At 38.1% G+C, this 19219-nt stretch overlaps 1 protein-coding gene across 3 annotated transcripts in view; it reads left to right on the top strand.

Moving 5' to 3' along the window:
* The window catches only part of LOC105049651 (uncharacterized), a 44880-nt gene extending 25869 nt beyond the window's left edge, over positions 1-19011 (top strand). For 2 of the 3 annotated variants that reach the window (XM_019852286.3, XM_073261508.1), the window contains exons 7-12: positions 12748-12815; positions 12921-13002; positions 17516-17599; positions 17705-17782; positions 18289-18408; positions 18507-19009. In XM_019852286.3, coding sequence (XP_019707845.1) covers positions 12748-12815; positions 12921-13002; positions 17516-17599; positions 17705-17782; positions 18289-18408; positions 18507-18683 — 609 coding nt within the window. In that variant the 3' untranslated portion in view covers positions 18684-19009. Of the gene's footprint in view, positions 1-12747; positions 12816-12920; positions 13003-17515; positions 17600-17704; positions 17783-18288; positions 18409-18506 lie in introns of all 3 variants that reach the window. The other variant, XM_073261509.1, reaches the window with a different exon arrangement.
* The last annotated feature ends 208 nt before the right edge of the window (positions 19012-19219 follow it).

Below are 19219 nucleotides of genomic sequence, written 5' to 3' on the forward strand. Positions count from 1 at the left end.
AAAATTGGATAACTGAAAAATAAAATATTGGGTTGCCTTCCAACAAGCGCTAAGTTTAAGATCTTCAGCTAGACCAAGTCAAAGTTCAATTGTATACTAGATCCTGCAATTCAATTGAGTCAACTTGCTCGCCATCTCTGATTTCATCCATATATTGTTTCAATCGTTGGCCATTTACTTTGAAGGTGTTTTTCTGTTTAGGATCTTTGATTTCAATTGCTCCATGAGGGAATACCTGAGTTATGATATATGGTCCATCCCAACATGAACGGAGTTTTTCAAGGAATAGTCGTAACCTCGAATTATAAAGCCACACTTTTTGATTAGGTTCGAACGTTTTTCGTGAAATGTATTTATCATGATAAGCTTTAGTTCGAGCCTTATAAATTCGTGAACTCTCGTATGCTTCATTGTGTAGCTCTTTTAATTCGTTCAATTGTAGTCTCCTATTACTATTCGCATTTTTCATGTCGAAATTGAATTGCTTTATAGTCCAAAATGCGCGGTGTTCTAGCTCTACTGGCAGATGACAGGCTTTTCCAAAAACAAGCCGGTAAGGAGACATTCCTATCGAAGTCCTGTATGTAGTACGGTAGGCCCATAATGCATCGTCTAATCGTCCAAACCAATCTTTTCGATCAGACCTAACCGTCTTCTCAAGAATTCGTTTGATCTTCCTATTGGAGATTTTCACTTGACCACTAGTTTGGGGGTGATATGGTATGACAATTTTGTGAGTGATTCCGTATTTCTTCATTAAACTTTTAAAGTGTCTATTCGTGAAGTTTGCACCTCCGTCGCTAATAATGGCCCTTGGGCAATCGAATCGACTTAAGATGTTCTGTTGGATGAATTTGATTACCACTTTGTGATCATTCGTCCTAGGTGCCATAGCCTCAACCCATTTAAATACGTAATCTACCGCAACCAAAATGTATTCGTATCCATAGGACGGAGGAAAGGGGCCCATAAAATTGATTCCCCAAACATCAAAAACTTCCATGACTAAAATAGGAGATAGGGGCATCATGTTTTTCTAGAAATGTTCCTCGTTTGCTGACAGCTCAAGCACTCAAGGCAAAATTTATGTGCATCCTTAAACAATGTCGGCCAGTAAAACCTACTTTGTAACACTTTTGCGGCCGTTCTCTTCCCACTGAAATGTCCCCCGCATGCATGAGAGTGACAAAAGGTAAGTATATTTTGATACTCACTCTCAGGGACATAGCGTCGAATCACTTAGTCAGGGCAATGTTTGAACAATTCGAGTTTCTCCCAATAATAATGTTTGACCTGTGAGAAGAATCGATCCTTCTCCTGTTTTGTCCAATGGAGAGGAACTTGCCCTATTGCCAAATAGTTAACAATGTGGGCAAACCATGAGATTTGATCAGAGGTAGTTGCACAAAGTTGTTCGTCAGAGAATTTCTCTTTAACTTCATCTGTACTCATCGTATGATCAACTAAAATTTTAGAAATGTGATCAGCGACTACATTTTCGAAACCCTTCTTGTCTCGAATTTCTAGATCAAATTCTTGAAGCAAAAGGATCCATCTGATCAATCGTGGTTTAGTATCTTTTTTTGAGAGCAGATGTTTCAGAGCCGTGTGATCAGGATATACTAATAGATCACATGTGGCTCCTTATTGATTCTTTGACCTAAGATGGCTCCTATTGCGAAATCAGAAGCGTCACACATGATTTCAAATGGAAAAGATCAATCAGGGGGTTTTATTATGGGTGCTGTTGTCAGGGCTGCTCGTAATGTGTGGAAGGCTTGTAGACATTCTTCATTAAAGACAAATGGCATGTCTTTGGCTAGCAGATTGCACAAGGGTCTCGATATTTTGCTAAAATCTTTAATGAAGCGTCTGTAAAATCTAGCGTGTCTTAGGAAGGATCGTATTTGTCGAATCGAAGTGGGGGGTGATAGTTTTAAAATGACCTCGATTTTGGCTTTGTCTACCTCAATCCCCCTTTCAGAAACAATATGTCCCAATACGATTCCTTTCCGAACCATGAAATGGTTCTTTTTCCAACTTAAAATCAGATTTGTTTCCGTGCAGCACTTAAGGATTTTGGAGAGGTTATGAAGACAATCCTCAAAGGTGGTTCTAAACACAGAGAAATCATCCATGAAAACTTCGAGATATTTGTCCACCATATCTGAAAAAATGGTCAAAATACATCGTTGAAATGTAGCGGGTGCATTGCAGAGCCCGAACGGCATACGTTGAAAAGCGAAAGTGCCATAAGGGCAAGTGAAGGTGGTTTTCTCTTGGTCATTCGAAAATACAGGTATCTGATTGTACCCTGAATAATCATCTAGAAAACAGAAAAAATATTGACCCGCTAGCCGTTCTAGACGGGTAATGGAAAATGGTCCTTCCTAGTAATAGCATTTAGTTTCCTATAGTCAATGCATACTCGCCAGCTAGATGTGCGCGAGTGGAGAACAGTTCACCTTCTTCATTCTCCACCACAGTAATACTTGATTTTTTATGTACTACTTGAGTAGGGCTGACCCATTTACTGTCGGATATGGGGTAGATGATTCCGGTATCTAACTATTTTACCACCTCTTTCTTCACTACTTTCCGCATGTTTGGGTTCAGTCTCCCCTGCATGTCTCGATGGGGTTTGGCATCTGCCTCGCAATGAATGTGGTGCATACAGATGGAGGGATCAATTCTTTTTAGATCGGCAATGGACCAGCCGATAGCTTCTTTGTTTTCCTTCAGAACACCAACCAATTATGCTTCCTGATCCAGGGTCAAGTCTGATGCAATGATCACTGGGAGGGTGTCATTAGGTCCTAAGAATGCATACTTGAGTGAGGCTGGAAGTGGCTTTAATTCTAGTGCAAGTGGTGATTCTAATAATGGGACTGTGGGTGTATTGGCTAATGCGGACAATGGCTCGTACTTGATTGTCCAAGGGGGAGTAGTTTCAGCATTTGATGTATCAACTAGAATATTTACTTCTTCGCTACCTCTCTCCATATCACAGTCATCCACTCCAAAGTGCATCAAGTGGGTGTCTCGGGAATCATGTGCAAAAATCGTTGATGTTGCTTCCTCTATGATGTCCTCGAATGTATCTATCTCGAAGCAACTATCAGTTGATGGTCTCTGGGATGCACTGAACACATTCAGTCTCAGTTTCTTATTCCTAAATGATACGTCCATGACTCCTGTCTGCCTAAGATAATGGGAATTTGCCTTGGATTGTCACTCAGTTTCATGTCAAGGACTAAAAAATCAACTGGAAAATAAAACTCATCTATCTTGACCAAAACATCTTTGATCATCCCACGTAGTGTCTTAATTGATCTATCAGCTAACTGTAAAGTGACCGACGTGGGTTTCAGTTTTTCAAATCCAAAAAGTTCATAAATCGAGTTAGGTTAAAGGTTCACACTGGCCCCTAGGTCCAGGAGAGCTTGTTCGATGTGAAAGTCTCCATAATGCAAGAAATGGTAGGGGTACCTGGATTTTTAAGCTTTGGAGGGGTAGCGTGCTGGAATACAGAGCTAGCTTGTTCGGTGAGGCATACTTTCTTCGGGAGTTGTGATCGGGATTTACGTTTCTGAGTGCACAATTCTTTCAAAAATTTTGCGTAAGATGGGACTTGTTTGATTGCGTCTAGAAGGGGGAGATTAATTTGGACTTGCTTAAATAATTCTAACATCTCGTCGAGTCTTCCTCCCTTCTTATCCGCAGGAGTAGGGGTTTTTAGGGCCCTTGAAAATGGAGCTTTAGGCAAGTAAGGTGATTCCGATGCAGTTGGTCCATTCTCTACTTTTGGGTCCTCCTTGTTCTTGAGTGATTTGGGCTTGGTCAGAGGTTTAGGGTCGGTCTTATTGGTTTTACTCGTATGTTCAATGACCTTCCTATTTTGAGAGTCATGATTGATTTGATGTGTTCAGAAAAGGTATCTGGAGTATTGGAGCTCTCAATCATGAATTGCCCTCTCGGATTGCTCTCAGGTTGGCTAGGTAATTTCCCTCTTTCCCTTCTACTGACTGCGATTGCTAGTTGACCTATTTGGGTCTCTAGCTTAGCAATAGATTGTGTGTGAGAGTTAAGGGTTTGGGTGTTGACTTCTAATCGTTTTAGCACTTTTAGAACCTTCTTCTCAAAAGCTGAGCTGTGACCAATGGTAGACGGTTGAGGAGCATTTTGGAACTGGTGGTCTGGTCCATGCCTATATGTTAGGTCCTGATAGTTAGGTCTAGGTACAGTAGGGCCAACCACTGATCTCTAGGAAAAATTTGGGTGGTTTCTCCAGTCGGGATTATAAGTGTTCGAATATGGATCATTTCTTGGTCTATGAGCTTGTTGGGTTGGAGCTTGCTCGTGCACAAACTCAAAAAATTGAGATACGGTTGGGCATTCACTAATAAAATGGGTTGGGCTTGCACACAATGCACAAATATCTTGGACTGGGTTAGGTAGAGTCGAAGAGTGTCCAGTATTCAGAAGACGGTCTAATTTTTGGGACAATTCATCTACCTTACTGTGGATATCCATAACGTTTTCAATCTGATAGATTCCACCTCTTTTCTGTTGAGACATGGGTTGTTCTTTAGAGATGGCAGAGATATGATGCAGGGAGTTCTCACTAAGTGTTTCAAAAAGCTGCCAAGCCTCATCCTCACTCTTTAGCATGAATGTTCCACCACACGATGCATCGAAAATTTGTCGGTGTTTCTCCGATAGACCATCGTAGAAACACTGAACAAGTTGCCATTTGGGGACAGCGTGTGGGAGCATTTACGAATAAGGTCTCTTAACCTTTTCCATGTCTCATGAAAAAGTTTATCATCCAATTGGAAAAAACAATAATGGCTTTTCTCTTTGTTTTTTCAATTGGAAAGTATTTCTTGAGGAATTCTCTCTGAAGATGGTCCGAAGTTGAAATGATTATGGAATCTAGGGAGTTTAACCAATGCTTGGCTTTGTCCTTAAGTGAAAAGAGAATAGTTTACTTGAGGGCATCATCGGAGAAGTTTTGGATTTTTACTGTGGACCATATCTCAAGAAATTCGTCCAAATATTTATACGAATCCTCATTCGTCAGTCCATAGAATGATATAGTATTTGAATAATGCTAGACTTGATTTCGTATTGTGCCGCCTCTACAGGAGGAGGCTGGATACATGACGAGTAGGTGTAAGATGAGGAAGTAAAATACTCCCTCAATTGTCATGGTGGGTCAGTCTCTTGTTTTGGATCCATGGTTTTGATTTGGTTTATTCGAATCATTTTTTCTAGCTCTAGGTCTGATGGGTGTAAATCATGTTGTAATGATCGGCGTCCTAGCATGCACCCAAAAGATCTCATCGAGTTTTAATTTCAATAATTTTTTTTCTTTTTTGAAAGAGAAGAGGAAAAAGAGTTCTAAAGAAGAGAGTTCTAATGCTAAGAAGATAGAGAAGAATTAATTAGATTGGATGTTTTTAGTTAGCAATCAAGTGGTTCAATCAATCCTATTTATGGGTTACCCTAGATCTAGACAGCTTCTAACTGTCAAGGTCACTTTCAAGCACTCCAAGTAGCAGACTAGCTGCTCAACTGGTCAGGTAAGTGTAAGGTTGGTGGGGGTCTCTCCGTTGCTTTCCTTAGACACCAACTGCGTTGGCCAGATAAGCGAACGGAATCAATTAATGAACCACCTTCTTTCGGGATGTAATCCCTGAACCACTTTCTTAGACACCAGTTAAACTGACTAACCTGAACTCGGTCCAACTTTTAGGATTTCTTGTCTTACTGAGCTCGAGGATCCTTAGGGGTCAACATCTAATCAATTTTAAATTAGAGGTTTAGGTCAATACGATTACAAGATGGTGGTTTATGGGTAAAGGAAGGGTGATGAAATCTCCACCTTATGTTGATTAGGGTTTTACCCTTAAAATTTTTTATGAAAATATGCAATGCAAAAAGAAAAAGTGTCCAAATATGTTAAGTAGCTTTTAAGATTTAATTGGTTTATTTATATTAGTCAAGTGTTATCTTTAAGCAAGAAGGAATAAAAGGTAAGTTTTAAATTAGGTTAATTAGGTATGAGAAGATCAAGTAAATCTAATTAAATAGAAAGTAAATAATGCTAAGATTAAAAGGTAAGTAGGTAGCCTACAAATAAAGCAACAAATCAAATCTACTTTTAGGACAATAAATTATTCTAAGCCATGGAAAGCAGTAAATTATTAGGAATAATGGGCAATAATAAATAAGGTAACTACTCACTATGCAAATAAAGTAATCTCATAGTTAAGAATAAAAGGTAACTACGTAATTTAAATAAAAGGCAAAAAATCTAATCTACTTAGGAAGCAGAAAATCACTAATTATATAAAGCAATAAATTATTCTAAGCTATAGAAAGCAGTAGATCACCAGGCTATAGAAAGTAGAAAATTTTTCTATGCATGCAAATAAAGAAGTCTAGATATAAAATAGTAAATCTACCATATACGAAAAGCAATATAAGGCAGAAATTTTTTAAAAAGAATAAATAGAAGGTAATTAATCAATTAAAATAAATTAACTAATAATAAAAGGCAAACTACTAATCAGCAAAGTAAAGTATGGAAAGCAAGAGTATAAGAGAAGGAAATAATCAACTAGAAATATAAAGCAGTAAAGCATATAAGGTAGTCAAGCAATCTAAAGTAAGAAATAAAAATCTAGAAAGCAGTAAAATATTTTTTTATTATTTTACCTATTTTTTTATTTTTTTTTCAAAACAATCGCGCCAAGATCTCTGGTAACGACGCCAAAATTTGATGCGTGTCGTAGCATACCAAAATTAACCCTACTCACTACTATGTAGATAGGATGAGTCGGGATCGTATCCGCAAGGATCTTAGTTGATTGTTTCGAAAATGCAAAAGAAAAAAATAATAGATTGTAAGAAACTAAGAAAGAAGCATGAAAATTATAATAAAATTACTTTTCATTAATCAAATAAAGAATAATACATAAAGAAAAAAAATAAATTGCGATACAAGATAACTAAACCAAGTTGATCTTTTTGCTGCGTCCGATGGTGGATGTGTCTCCTTGAATCCTTCGTCTTCCTCCGTGCAGACAGCGGCAGGATGGTTGGAAGGCTTGGTCTAGGAACTCAAAGGAAGAAAGGTTGATGGAACGGGTATGTAGAAGAGAAAGGGTAGCGGCACTAGGATTAGAACCTCTCTTAGATTTGATGGGATGTGGAAAAGGGATCTGTGGAGGAATATGGTGTCGTGCTAGGGTTAGTACCTCCCCTAGACTTAAGGAGAAGAAGAAGAGGGAGAGAGAAAGAGAGAAGCTTGAAGAGAACTTAGAGTTGGCTTGATTGAAGAAGATGGAGGCCTTGGGGTTCTATTTATAGAGTGGGGAGGCTAGGGTTTTATGAAAAGAGAGGTGGGAGCGTGAATAAGAACCTTTGGATCTTCATATTGATTCTCCTCTGTTGATCTTTAAGTCGTGTTCACACTGGAATAGGAGCTGGTTGCCTGGTTCACTCAAGTCTGATCCAATTTGAATCTAATTTGAGTCATATGAACCCAAACTTCCAATTACCTGCAAAATAGACTAGAGAGCATCAAATTTTAATAAAATAACATCAATTATTACGATATTTAGTGTCTCTAGTGACTTAAATTAAGTATTCATCAGTGAGAAGATGAGGAATCATGCAATTGGGGCTTGGATCCCTTTTTTTATTTTTTGCATGATGAAGATATTTAAGAAATTAGGTAAGGATTATGTAATAAGAAGATTGCATAATGGAGAAATTAAAAATTATGTAATAAGAAGATTTTAATGGGGTATTAATTTTGAATTCATGCCCTGGAGCATGGATTTTAGGCTAAAAATAGAAGGGGATGGATTGGATAAAATCTGATCGCATCCATTTCTGTATCCAAATTGGACCAGATTTGGATAGAATTTTTTGTTTGAATGGCAAGCCCTTAATCATCTGGTTACAACATGTGTTTCTATTTTACATAAACAGTTTATATTACTTATTCACATGTATTCAGGTCATTAAATAATCATGTGATGTATATTATAATATTTCATATTTTAATCATCATTTTTAATAAAAAAATATTTTTTTTTCTCTTTGATAAAAATAAAAAATTGAATATATTTAACTTTATTCTTTATCCAAAATGAATAATCCTTTTCTCTTTGATAAAATCTATTGGCAGAATCTATTGTCTGACTTCATTCAAACACCAGCACATCCTTGTATTAATCTATACTCAGGTGTTCCTATTTCATGGGCTGGATCTTCTCTTAGCTCTAGCCAGACTGTTGCTTGGGGTACATATGAACAAATTTGATAAAAGTCATTACATGTACTAATCCATGGGAGAACATCAACTTGATAAAATCTTGTTGTATCCATCTATGGCAACATTTAAAATTAGTAGATATAGTAAAAGAATTCAATCATTTAGTAAGTGATTTCATCTTGCAATTTACATATATGAATATATCTGGATAGACATAGAATGATAATGTCATCTTACATCTAAATAATTTAGTTGGATTGTTATAGTAATAAAAGATGACAGATATAAATAAAACGTCTGTTAGGTTGGATAGTGACTGTAGGAGCAAGTACTTAGGAATTTGAGATAATGGTTGGTATTCTGATCATGCTAGTGTTTTTGAAGTTCGAGGTTTTTCTAATCAAGTGCTAGATAATAAGTGTTTCCTTCATCTCATATCATCAAAATGTATAGCAGAACTCAAGCATGCTGAATCATATATGGCAAAGATTTATGGGTCAAAAATATGATATCTAGAATATTTAACATGTCAAATTAAGCACCAAGAGTTCATTTGAGAGAATGAAGTTTGATATAGTATGCTTAATTTTGGTCCGTTGTTATTATGAGTTGTTCACCAATGTAAGGTCATCCCTCCAACAACAACCCCTTTCAAGATGTTCCAATTTTGGCCATCTGATGATAGCACAATGAAAAGATTGTATATGCTTATGGTTTTATTTTTCATAAGTTAGCTTAACTTTTAGATTTGATGTATTTATTTAAGAATATAGTGAGATGATTATATTTTGAGAGGTGTAAATACATAGTATTTGATACATGTTGTACATTGAATCATAGATTTAGGCTTAAGCCTAGATACCTCAACTTGAAGTTTTAATGTGAAATACTTTAAGGAGAAATATGTTGCTTTGTTGCCTAGAAATTTCTTTGAGCAATAGGATAGTGTTTGAGCCACCCCTTTAGCGATCGTTCAAGAGTTTCTTTACCCCCTTCCTCACTCATGACCATTTGAGGGTTATGATGGCATTCGAAAGCATGCAGCCCTTCCCTTGCTGCTCACGACCGTTTGATGGTTTGAGAGCACGCCACCTTGCCCTCCCTGCTTGCGACCTCGAGAGTTTCAATGGCGTCGGATTTGCTCCCTCTCAGCCATCATCGAAAAGTCCTCGGTCCTCCCCCTTCCTCTCTCCTTCCTTCCCTTCTCCCTCCCTTTCTCTACCTCCCTCCTCCTCTCTCTCTCTCATTGAGGATTAGGGTTTAGAGAGCACCCTTCAACCCTCCCTCCCTCTCTCTCTCTCTCTCTCATGGTTTGGTTTTAGAGGATACCTCCCCCTTCCTCTTTCCCTTCCCTCTCCCTCTCTCTTCCTCTCCCCTCTTCCTATTTTTTGTATACTCCAGAACGACATGGTATGGAGTATGGACCTTTATCATGCCGAACCGGTAGCTAGCTGATATGCCCTCCAGTACTGGTTCGATGAATCTTAACTCCACCTAACTATTGCCTCTCATCTCTTGGCACATCCCTCCCAATCTGTTGCTATCGCTCTCTCTTAGTGCCTTCCAATCTGTTGCCATTACTTTCTCTATCAGTGCCTTTTTCCCAGTTGACCATTGCTATTTCTTTCCTCTCTCTCTCTCTCTTTCTCACACACACACACATGGGGAACTTGAGTTGGTTTGGAGCATTGGGTCAGGCTCGGGCCCTTAGGACATATGTTGGACTAGGCTTAGGCTTTGGATTTAGCCTCAAAACCAGGCTTCGTTGAGCTCGGGCCTGAAAAAAATTCATTAATATCAAGCTTAGGCCCAGTCTGAACCTAGGCTAATGTAACATATGCTTAGGTCTTAGCTCATGTGCACTACACATACTAGTTAGTGGATGAATATTTATAATTTCAAATCAATGCTAATTTCATGCATTGGCTCAAGCCCTCCTAAATGTGCCTGAAATTAATCCAAATTGTGCAACAAATTAGTAGCATGGGCACATTAATATTGCACACAAGCTACTTTCCTTGAAATTATTTTATATTTTTTTAATAATTAATTTAATAAATATAATTTAATTTATAACAAATAAAAATATATCTCAAAAATGAAAATCAGTTTGATGTAGGTGATGCCTATCCTATAACATATTCGAATTTGATGGTAAATGAAAAAAGTTAGGCATGAGTTCCTATATTTTTCTCTATTTTGCTAATTAGTGGCTAAAAGGCGGGGGGGATGAAAACTCACTGAATCTTAGTGGAATTTGATGTCAAGGTGGGGAAGTGGGTGGAAGGGCTGAATCTAGCCTCCTTGCCTTCTTTTCTCTTCTCCCTACCTCTAATTTTTTCTCTCTTTCTCTCCCTCTTTTTGTCTCCCTTTTCTCTTTCTTGGTCCAAAGTGGACTAGGGGCAGCCGTGGTAGAATAAAAGAGAGAAAATTGGTGTACTCTCTCTCCTTTTCTTTTGAAATGGAGCGGACTAGCCGGCCCAGTTAGGTACTGGTCAAACCAACCATGATATTGGCCTGCACTAGCTAGTTTGCATTAGGAGGCCCGATATAGACCAGCTTAAGCCATTTTTTGGTGTTCGGATGTCTGTTCTGGTACCATTTTGCTGTCAGAATGGTATGGTATTGTCTGATGGTATCTGAATTATCAGCCTCTTATTTGCATACATTTTATTGCTAAAATTAATTTGCATGCAATCATCATATGGTGGTCTAGTCTACCTAAACTTGGGAGTTTGGACAACATCTATAGGACTATGATCACAATTCACAACTATTTCTACTAATAAGAAATGGCTTGCTACTCTATTGCATGCATTAAATTTTTGTATCTTCTCAAGATGATTTACTGTCATGAGCATTATTCGCCAAATCATCCCAAACCAGATGGTTTAGGACGTGCCGAACTGTATCGGTGGCTAATCGGTGCAGTTTGGATGTTCGATTTGGAACACCGGCGAAAATGGAGCAAGAAAGAAGGAAAGAGAGGAAAAAAGAGAGAGAAGAGGGGAGTGAAGGAGAGGGAAAGGCCGGTGGTGGCCTGTCGAGACTTCCGAGGCTCTATGGTCCTCTACGAGATATGAGAAGAGAGAGATAAAGAGAGTGGAAGGGAGAGAAAAGAAGTGAGGGGAAGGCTGTGGGGAGGCTGCCGAATGGCCTAAATCTGTCCCATGGTTGTTGTGGTTCAAACAGGAGTGATGTCCCTATTTTATCGCATTTTTTAAAAATTACAATAAATAGTGAAATCAGCCCAAATCTATTGCTGGTCTCACTATTTATCATGTTTCTAAAAAATACGATGAAATAGGGGCGTTTGTCCTTGTTTCGAACCAACGGCGACCGCGGGACGGATTGGGTCGTTCGATGGCCTCTCTGCCGCCTTCCTCTCACTCCTCTTCTCTCCCTTCCTCTTTTTCTCTCTATGTCTATCTGCTTTTGTTTCTTCTTATGGAGGATTGCGGAGCACAAGAGGCCTTGGCAGCCCTCCGATGGCCACTGCTGGCCTCCCTTTTCATCTCTCCCTCTTCCTCTCTCTTTTCCTCTCCGGTTCATCCCTTATTTTTGTGTTGGTTCAGGCTTGGTACAGTCTGGTATGGGGCTGTATCGACTTATACCACCGGCTGGCCGGCATGAGTTTGGTTCCAAGTGGGCAAACCTTGGTAATGAGTAAGATTTAGAAATCAATTCTCTGTATTTGCATTGCTTCATAGATGGGGGGTGGATTGGATGGGACACAGCTGCATTCAAAGTTTGGAACATGTTGCAATTGTGTCTCCAAACTTGTTCCTTTTCTTTAATTGAACATATTCATGGTGGGTAAAGAGCAAAATGCAAGCAGCACAAATTGTGCAATCGTGTGTTCTCCAAACTTGTTCCTTGTCTTTAATTGAACATATTCATGGTGGGTAAAGAGCAAAGTGCAAGCAGCACAAATTAGAAGCATTCAAGGTTCATACGCAATGATGCAAGTATGCAACATATGACCTAGAGTGCGACTGTATCACACTCAACGTGCATCTATTTAAATGGTGTATAGAGGGTTTAAGTGAAGTTCAGAAAAAGTAACTGAGTATATAAGTTGTATAATGAGCTACATTGTCATGCGATTAAATAGATTTTTGAATATTTGGATCTTCTAAATATTTTAGTTAAAAGATACATCTCAATTATAATTCCAAAACAAGTTCTAATGTAGATTAATGCCTTAGTGGGAAATCTTTGGCTTCTTTTAGTATACACCATTGACTCATGCTTCAAGAAAAGAGTTGATCTTACTTATGCATTCCACCTTGAAATTATTTGGTTGTTGGATTCAAGATTTTGTTCACGTGGTGAATGTTTTTTTCATAGGTAAGATCATCTTTTACAATGCTCCTTTGATTTGATTTCCAACTGAGGTGCATTCTAGCAGTTCATATTATGGACTATGAGGTATATCATGTCACCTGTCTTCTCAGGAAAGAATACGAGTGGGTAAAGAGCTTCTGGAAGCAAAGCGAATTCTGGAGGAAAATGAAAGAAGAAGGTTCATACCAATCTAATTGATGTTCTTTTTTATTTTAACCACTTTAACATTTCCCATGTTGCTATTATCTGCCATCATATTTTACTTTGATTGAGAAGTGTGCAGAATGCTAGCATTGCGTCAAGCAGAAAAGGAGGAGGAGAAAAAAGCTAGAGAGAAAATTCGCCAGCGGTTAGAGGAGGATAAGGTGCTTGTTGACATTCCTTTTTTGTTATTATCTTCCATTTGTTTGTCTCTTTGGTGAAGTGTAGGGTCATGTCTCATGCAGAAGATTAGATGACAAGGTTCTATTGAATTTGAATTTAATCTATTCCATCACTTAATCTATATGTATTTACATGCCACACAAATAAATAAAATGAGATTATATAAGTTAAAGCAAACTTCCATTTATAATTAAATGAAAATAATAAAAAAAAGCAGCAAATTAGATTTGTGAGCAATGAGCAGTAATGATGCATTTAGTTCAAAAACCTCAACCAGGTTGATGCTAAGATCACTAGATCATTAGGCATCACTGTGAGTTTTGCAGAAGAAGGGAGGTTCAGTAATTTTATGAGGGAACTTGAAACCTTAGATTATAGTGTTTGCTGTAATTTTTCAGTCTTTTGGATACTTCCGCTTCTAAACAATTTTAAGCTTTCTAATGGTTATATCACAAGATGTTAAATATCAGGGGTCCTTAAAACTGTTAAGAGCCATTAAGATATTATGCTGCTGAGCATCATGTAACATTCTGGAAGACCACTTTTGCACCCACATATAATATTCCCACTTTGTACAACCATATTTTAGATATGCTTCTATGATTATCCTAAAACAATGCTGGTAGCTATAAGTGTACCTATAATCTTATGCTTCTCTGATTATTCTATAACAACACTGGTAGCTATAAATGTACCTATAATTTTATGCTTATTTTGTCATTCAGTGTTCAATTTGGTGGCATGCATGGTTGTGTTGAATAATGGGAATTCAGTTGGGTCATGAAACTCTATTGGGCAAGGCAACATGGAGTCAGAAACAATCCATTCAATAGTCACACTTTTGCCAAAACTCTGAGTGCTAGGAATTGAATGATGAACCTTGTTTTGATCACCTCCTGAGATCATCATTTACTGATGTACTTGTAAGATGGTCAAAGCGTTTCTTAGAGATATTTGCCTAGAAGGATTCATTATTGTCATGATATATTCTCTGCACCTTAATGTCTTGGCATCTAAATAGTCCAATCAGTATGATCATAAGCATATTAATGCTTTATTATTATTCTTTTGAGAAAATTACAGTTTCACTCCCTCAAGTTTGGGCAATTCCCACTCACACCCTTATCTTTAAAAATATTCAAAGTGGCACTTCAAGTTTCCAAAGTGTTCCGAAGTGGTCCTGCTATACATCTTCGTTAACAGATTGGTAGCACATGACGATTACATGATAGCAGAAAATTGTTGTTGGATGAAAATGCCCTTGATATCAATTGTTTGGGGGTGGAGTCTAGGCACTAAGGATACTGCAAATCACATGAGGTCACGTGATTCATTTCTAAATAACAAGGGCTCCCCTGAGAGAAACTCCAAGAGAAAGGGGGAGGGAGAGAGAGAGGGGGGTGGGGAAAGGGGGAGAGAGATAATGCTTACTATTCTTGCATTCTTGGGCAGTGGAGAATTCTCACACAGTGATCTTCACATTCTCCTTTTAGATGAAGTCTCTCCCACTTGGCCACCGAAGAGAATTTTTATAATTCCTTGGTGGCAGAATCAAATAGCCTCTATCCTTTGCAAAATCTCGAACACCTAGATGCTCAAATTTTGATAGGGGTGTCATGATCTCCCAAATCCAAACTCTATGGGATCTTGTTGTAACATGGGATATGGTTCTCATACTCGGGTGGGCAGAATTCCAACTCCTGCAACCTTGCTTTGTCGAATGACAGCTCTCTAGTATTGGATAAGTTCGCGGTGGTGGGGTTGATGAGGGGGGCGATCACGTCGAGGAGGGTTTTGAAGGTGAGATTGGGGATGTCAATGAGTCTCGAGATGCAGAAGTTGGGGTAGAGGGTGCCATTGCAATGCTGTGGCAACTTGAAGGTGGGATTGAACATGGAGATGGTGTTGGTGGCAGCCATTGGCCGAGGATTCTTGTTCGATGGGAAGTATTAGTAGTAGTAGTGGTAGAAAGGGGGTAAAGATGGGAAGTATAGTGAACAAGAGCTCGGCTCTTTTACTTAGTGTTAACAGGGTGATAAGAATGGAGTAGGAGATGGAGGGGGATGGGAGTAGAGAGCTCTTAGCTCTTAGCTAGCTTTTAGGTTTTATATTATTGTGAGTCTCCATATGGGTGAGAGATTGGGTATAGAGGGCGTATGGGTTGCAGAGTAATGGTGAGCACCACAACATTGTTTGAGGTGTGGGATTTGTGTTGTTTTAAGGGCGGGGAAAGTTGATGAATGAGAGGCCATAGGGCCAGGTTCATGTGCATGGTAAGCAGATTATATATGAGAGAATAAAAATGGGGTGGAGCTGTTAGATTGAGTTGATCGACTCAGGGAGTAGTAAATAGGCAAGGGAAAAATAAGAGAGGGGATACAGAGAGATGGATTTCATTGGCCATGCCCCATCTCCCTCATGTCACGGCAAAATATGGGAAAAAGGAAATTTTTCTAAAGGAGAATTCTCCTACCTCATTTCTAGTTCATTAAAATATAGAGCAACTCACTAAAGGTCCCATTTTCTACTTCCTCATGGAGCCTAACCTATCATTCAAGACGCTATATGAATGGAAACAATGAAGATGTTAAACAAGGAATGGATGAATCATTACCCAAGAATTTGAAAGGAAATTGAAGCAAGTACTAGAAAAATCTCAGCTTTCTCAGGTTGGGGATCTTGCCCGACAATGTCATTCCGCCATTACCACGAATAAAAATAAAATACTTGGATTTTTGCTTTTTTTTCTCAGATTACTTCACTATTTTGTTCTTTCTTTTTTTCTTCTCCCACTTTGTCTTCTTCTATTCTCTCAACAAATTGTAGAAGAGAGGAGGACAGAGGAGAGGAGGCAGCATTTCTCTGGTTATCATTGGGAAGGGAGGACGGGAAAGTAGTGTTGGAGTGGAATGATTGATATTGGGAGGGAAGCAGAAAAGATGTTGGAAAATGTCTGAGGGCGAGGGCATTTTGGTCATTTGAAATGGCGGGTTAATGGTGTTGACTGGTTGGCGAGTTGGACTACTTTGGAAACTTGAAGGGCCATTTTAAAAAATTTTAAAGATGAGGGGTTGTACATGAGAGTTGCCCAAACTCGAGGGGGTGAAAATGTAATTTTTCCTATTCTTTTAGTCTATGCTTATCCGAGTCCTCGCACACAACCTTGTGGTTTGCATATATGAAGTTGTAAATGAACATCACTCCTTTTGAACATTCCATAGGGTATATCATCCTTTTCTTATTTCATTAGCATGTTATATAGGGTTAGAGTTTATTTCATTTGACTGATCTATGATTCCTCCATTCTAAAACAATACAAAAGAAAGGATTATGACCCACTTTAGTTAATTCGTGATTACAAACCTATCAATTGTTTGCACATATTTTATCAGATGGAGATTGTCTTTCATTGCAAAGAGCTCAGTTGCTGATGATTTTTCTTGGAGCCATTGCCCATCAGGTTGTTGGCAACTTGGCACGATGGCTGCAGTAAAACATTTTGCTTCGGCCAAGCTGGTCCAAAATAGATCCTGTAATCAAAATTTTGTTCGAGTTAACAGATGGGTCCAAATTTTGTTAGCTGAATCCAGACTCAGAGAAAAAAAGGATATTAGTTTGAGAATATTTGAAATGATATTATTATTATTTTGTCCTGAAGAAATTTAAGAGACAGTTCTTTTCCAAGTGATTTCTATTAACTAGTTGCAGTGACCTAAACCAAGCAAGATCTTGTAGATCATATTTAGCAAGATCTCATAGGGAGTTTTTCAGTAAAAACTAAGTGAAACAAATCTTAACCATTTTTTGGCAGAAAATTTTAGAATTTTAGATTTGTATCTTAGGTGTGAGCATATTTTGAAATTGTGAAAGGTGGCCAAAAATTACTGTAACAAAAGTAACAGAATGTGATGGTCTTATGAAATATATTGATGGGATGAGTCTACATATAGTTTGATGCAACAATTGCACCGGATAGTGTAGTTAGTCAACTAACTAGATAATCTTCTATCAAAGTCTCTGAAGCTATCATGTCAAAGCCTGGCAGGATAATTGTGATGCTTTAATATTATGTAACATCAGAAGCAAGTCTTGGGAAGGTTGTAAGTGTGCAATAGTCCAATAATGGGTAGTGGTAGTCCAATATTTCCAATTACAGTAAGCCATGGTCTTCTCAAGTCAAATGTGAATGAAAAGCATGACTAAAATAATATATGTGCATGCATCATACATTGATATAAACCCTCTATGCAGCAGCAAGTTTGATGGTTAATACGATTTCAAATAGATAATAGTAAAGAACTTTACATTAGAACAAAATTGTCAATAGGAATAGCATATCAGACAAAAACTATGGTAACATGATACTTTTATCCTTCCAATGTTCTGCATGCATTCCAGAAATAAGATTTAGGTGTTTCAAGGACTGTTTACACTTCTCGAACCATTAGTATGAAAATTTGATTGCCCATATTACCACCTTAAGTTGAAATGCAGGCAGAAAGAAGGCGAATGCTCGGGTTGCCACCAGCAGACCTTAAAGCTGTGAAAGTCACCAAACCTCCTCTGCAGGAAACGAATGTATGTGTTAATATGTCCTGAACAAACTAAAGCCTGCTATACTTTGCGAAGTATGATGGTATAGACATACAAATAATATTTTCAAATTTATTTTGTAATATTCAGAGGTTTCTACCGGTCAAGCCTGCTAGAAAGGCAGCGCGCATGAGAGATTGTTTGCGATCTCTCAAGAAGAATCACAAGGTACTCTTATCAGTTTTCTGAATTTTGAACCAACATTGTTGAAGTCAATAGCTGATTTAGTTGGTACCAAACACAACAAAATGCCATAGACATACCTTGCTTTAGGTAATTAGGTCTATATTGCACTATTGTCAATTAGCATCTAATTTACTATGTACAAGACTACAAGCATTCAGTTTGTTTTCGCACTCATCTGCATTACTATTTTCCAGCTTCCCATTCAACTATCATTGAAAAATGCATACCACATTTATTTCCACTGGAAATAAAAAGTTGCCGTCCCAATTTTTTTTTGGTCATCTTACTTTCAAAATGTGGCATGATTTATTATGTGGACATGCTTTTTTGTGGAAATGGGGAGTTGGTGACTTTTCACAACAAAAGAAAGTGTACTGGATGAGTGACTTCATGATATTGTGCATATCACTAGTATTTTGATTATTGATTATCAAATAGCATAGCCACTGAGTCACAGTTTTCATCATCAACTATATTTAATATGGTAGGATGAGGATGTTAGAGTGAAAAGAGCATTTCAAACACTTCTTATATATGTGGGAAATGTTGCAAAAAATCCAGATGAAGAGAAGTTCAGAAAGATCCGTCTCAGTAATCCAACTTTTCAGGTAAATGACTAGATGAATGAGTTCAGTTGGCATTGGATTGTTTGTTTCCTTTTGTTATCAGATGAATTTGACGCTTCTTTTCCATTTGTTCTTAACAGGATAGAGTTGGCAGCCTTAAAGGAGGCATTCAGTTTCTTGAGCTATGTGGTTTTGAGAAGCTTGAAGGGGATGAATACTTATATTTGCCTCGGGACAAGGTGGACATGGTGGTCCTTAAGACGGCAGGATTGGAGCTGAATGCTGCCATAACCAACCCCTTCTTTGGTGTTTTCTAAGCGGAACACATCATCTATAACTTGGATGGTTTTGTTGTTTTTATTAAACATGGTTTCAACTTGGGGAGTTGTGAAACATTAGCATGAGGGGCAGATTGTTGACTGGGGAAGAAATAATTTCAAGAGAACAAAGTGCTATGATTTTAATGTCTACAGTTTGTGGTCTGTCTTTGACCCTGTTCAGTGGGTTTCTGAGTATATGGGAAATGGGATCTGAAGCTATGGACGTTGCTCATTCGTTGCATATTCATCCATGTAGGACCATGACACCCTCACCTTCAAGATAATTTATTCCGATGACCTGCAAAAATAGGTAAACATCATAATGTAGCTAGCCAGCTGGCTGCATGACTTGGAAATTGCTAAAGACCTATCAACTGGGTTATAGCTGGTATCTGGTAACTAATATTTGGAGGTCATGTGTTTGAAACTCGAATACCATCAAGGTCTTTTATTGGAGATGTTTCATGTTTGTGAACTGATGCATGGCATCGTTGTTCATGAAGCTAAGTATTGAGATCTACTTTCATCTTATT

Source organism: Elaeis guineensis, chromosome 8 (assembly GCF_000442705.2).
Source record: "Elaeis guineensis isolate ETL-2024a chromosome 8, EG11, whole genome shotgun sequence".
Classification (NCBI taxonomy): Eukaryota; Viridiplantae; Streptophyta; class Magnoliopsida; order Arecales; family Arecaceae; genus Elaeis; species Elaeis guineensis.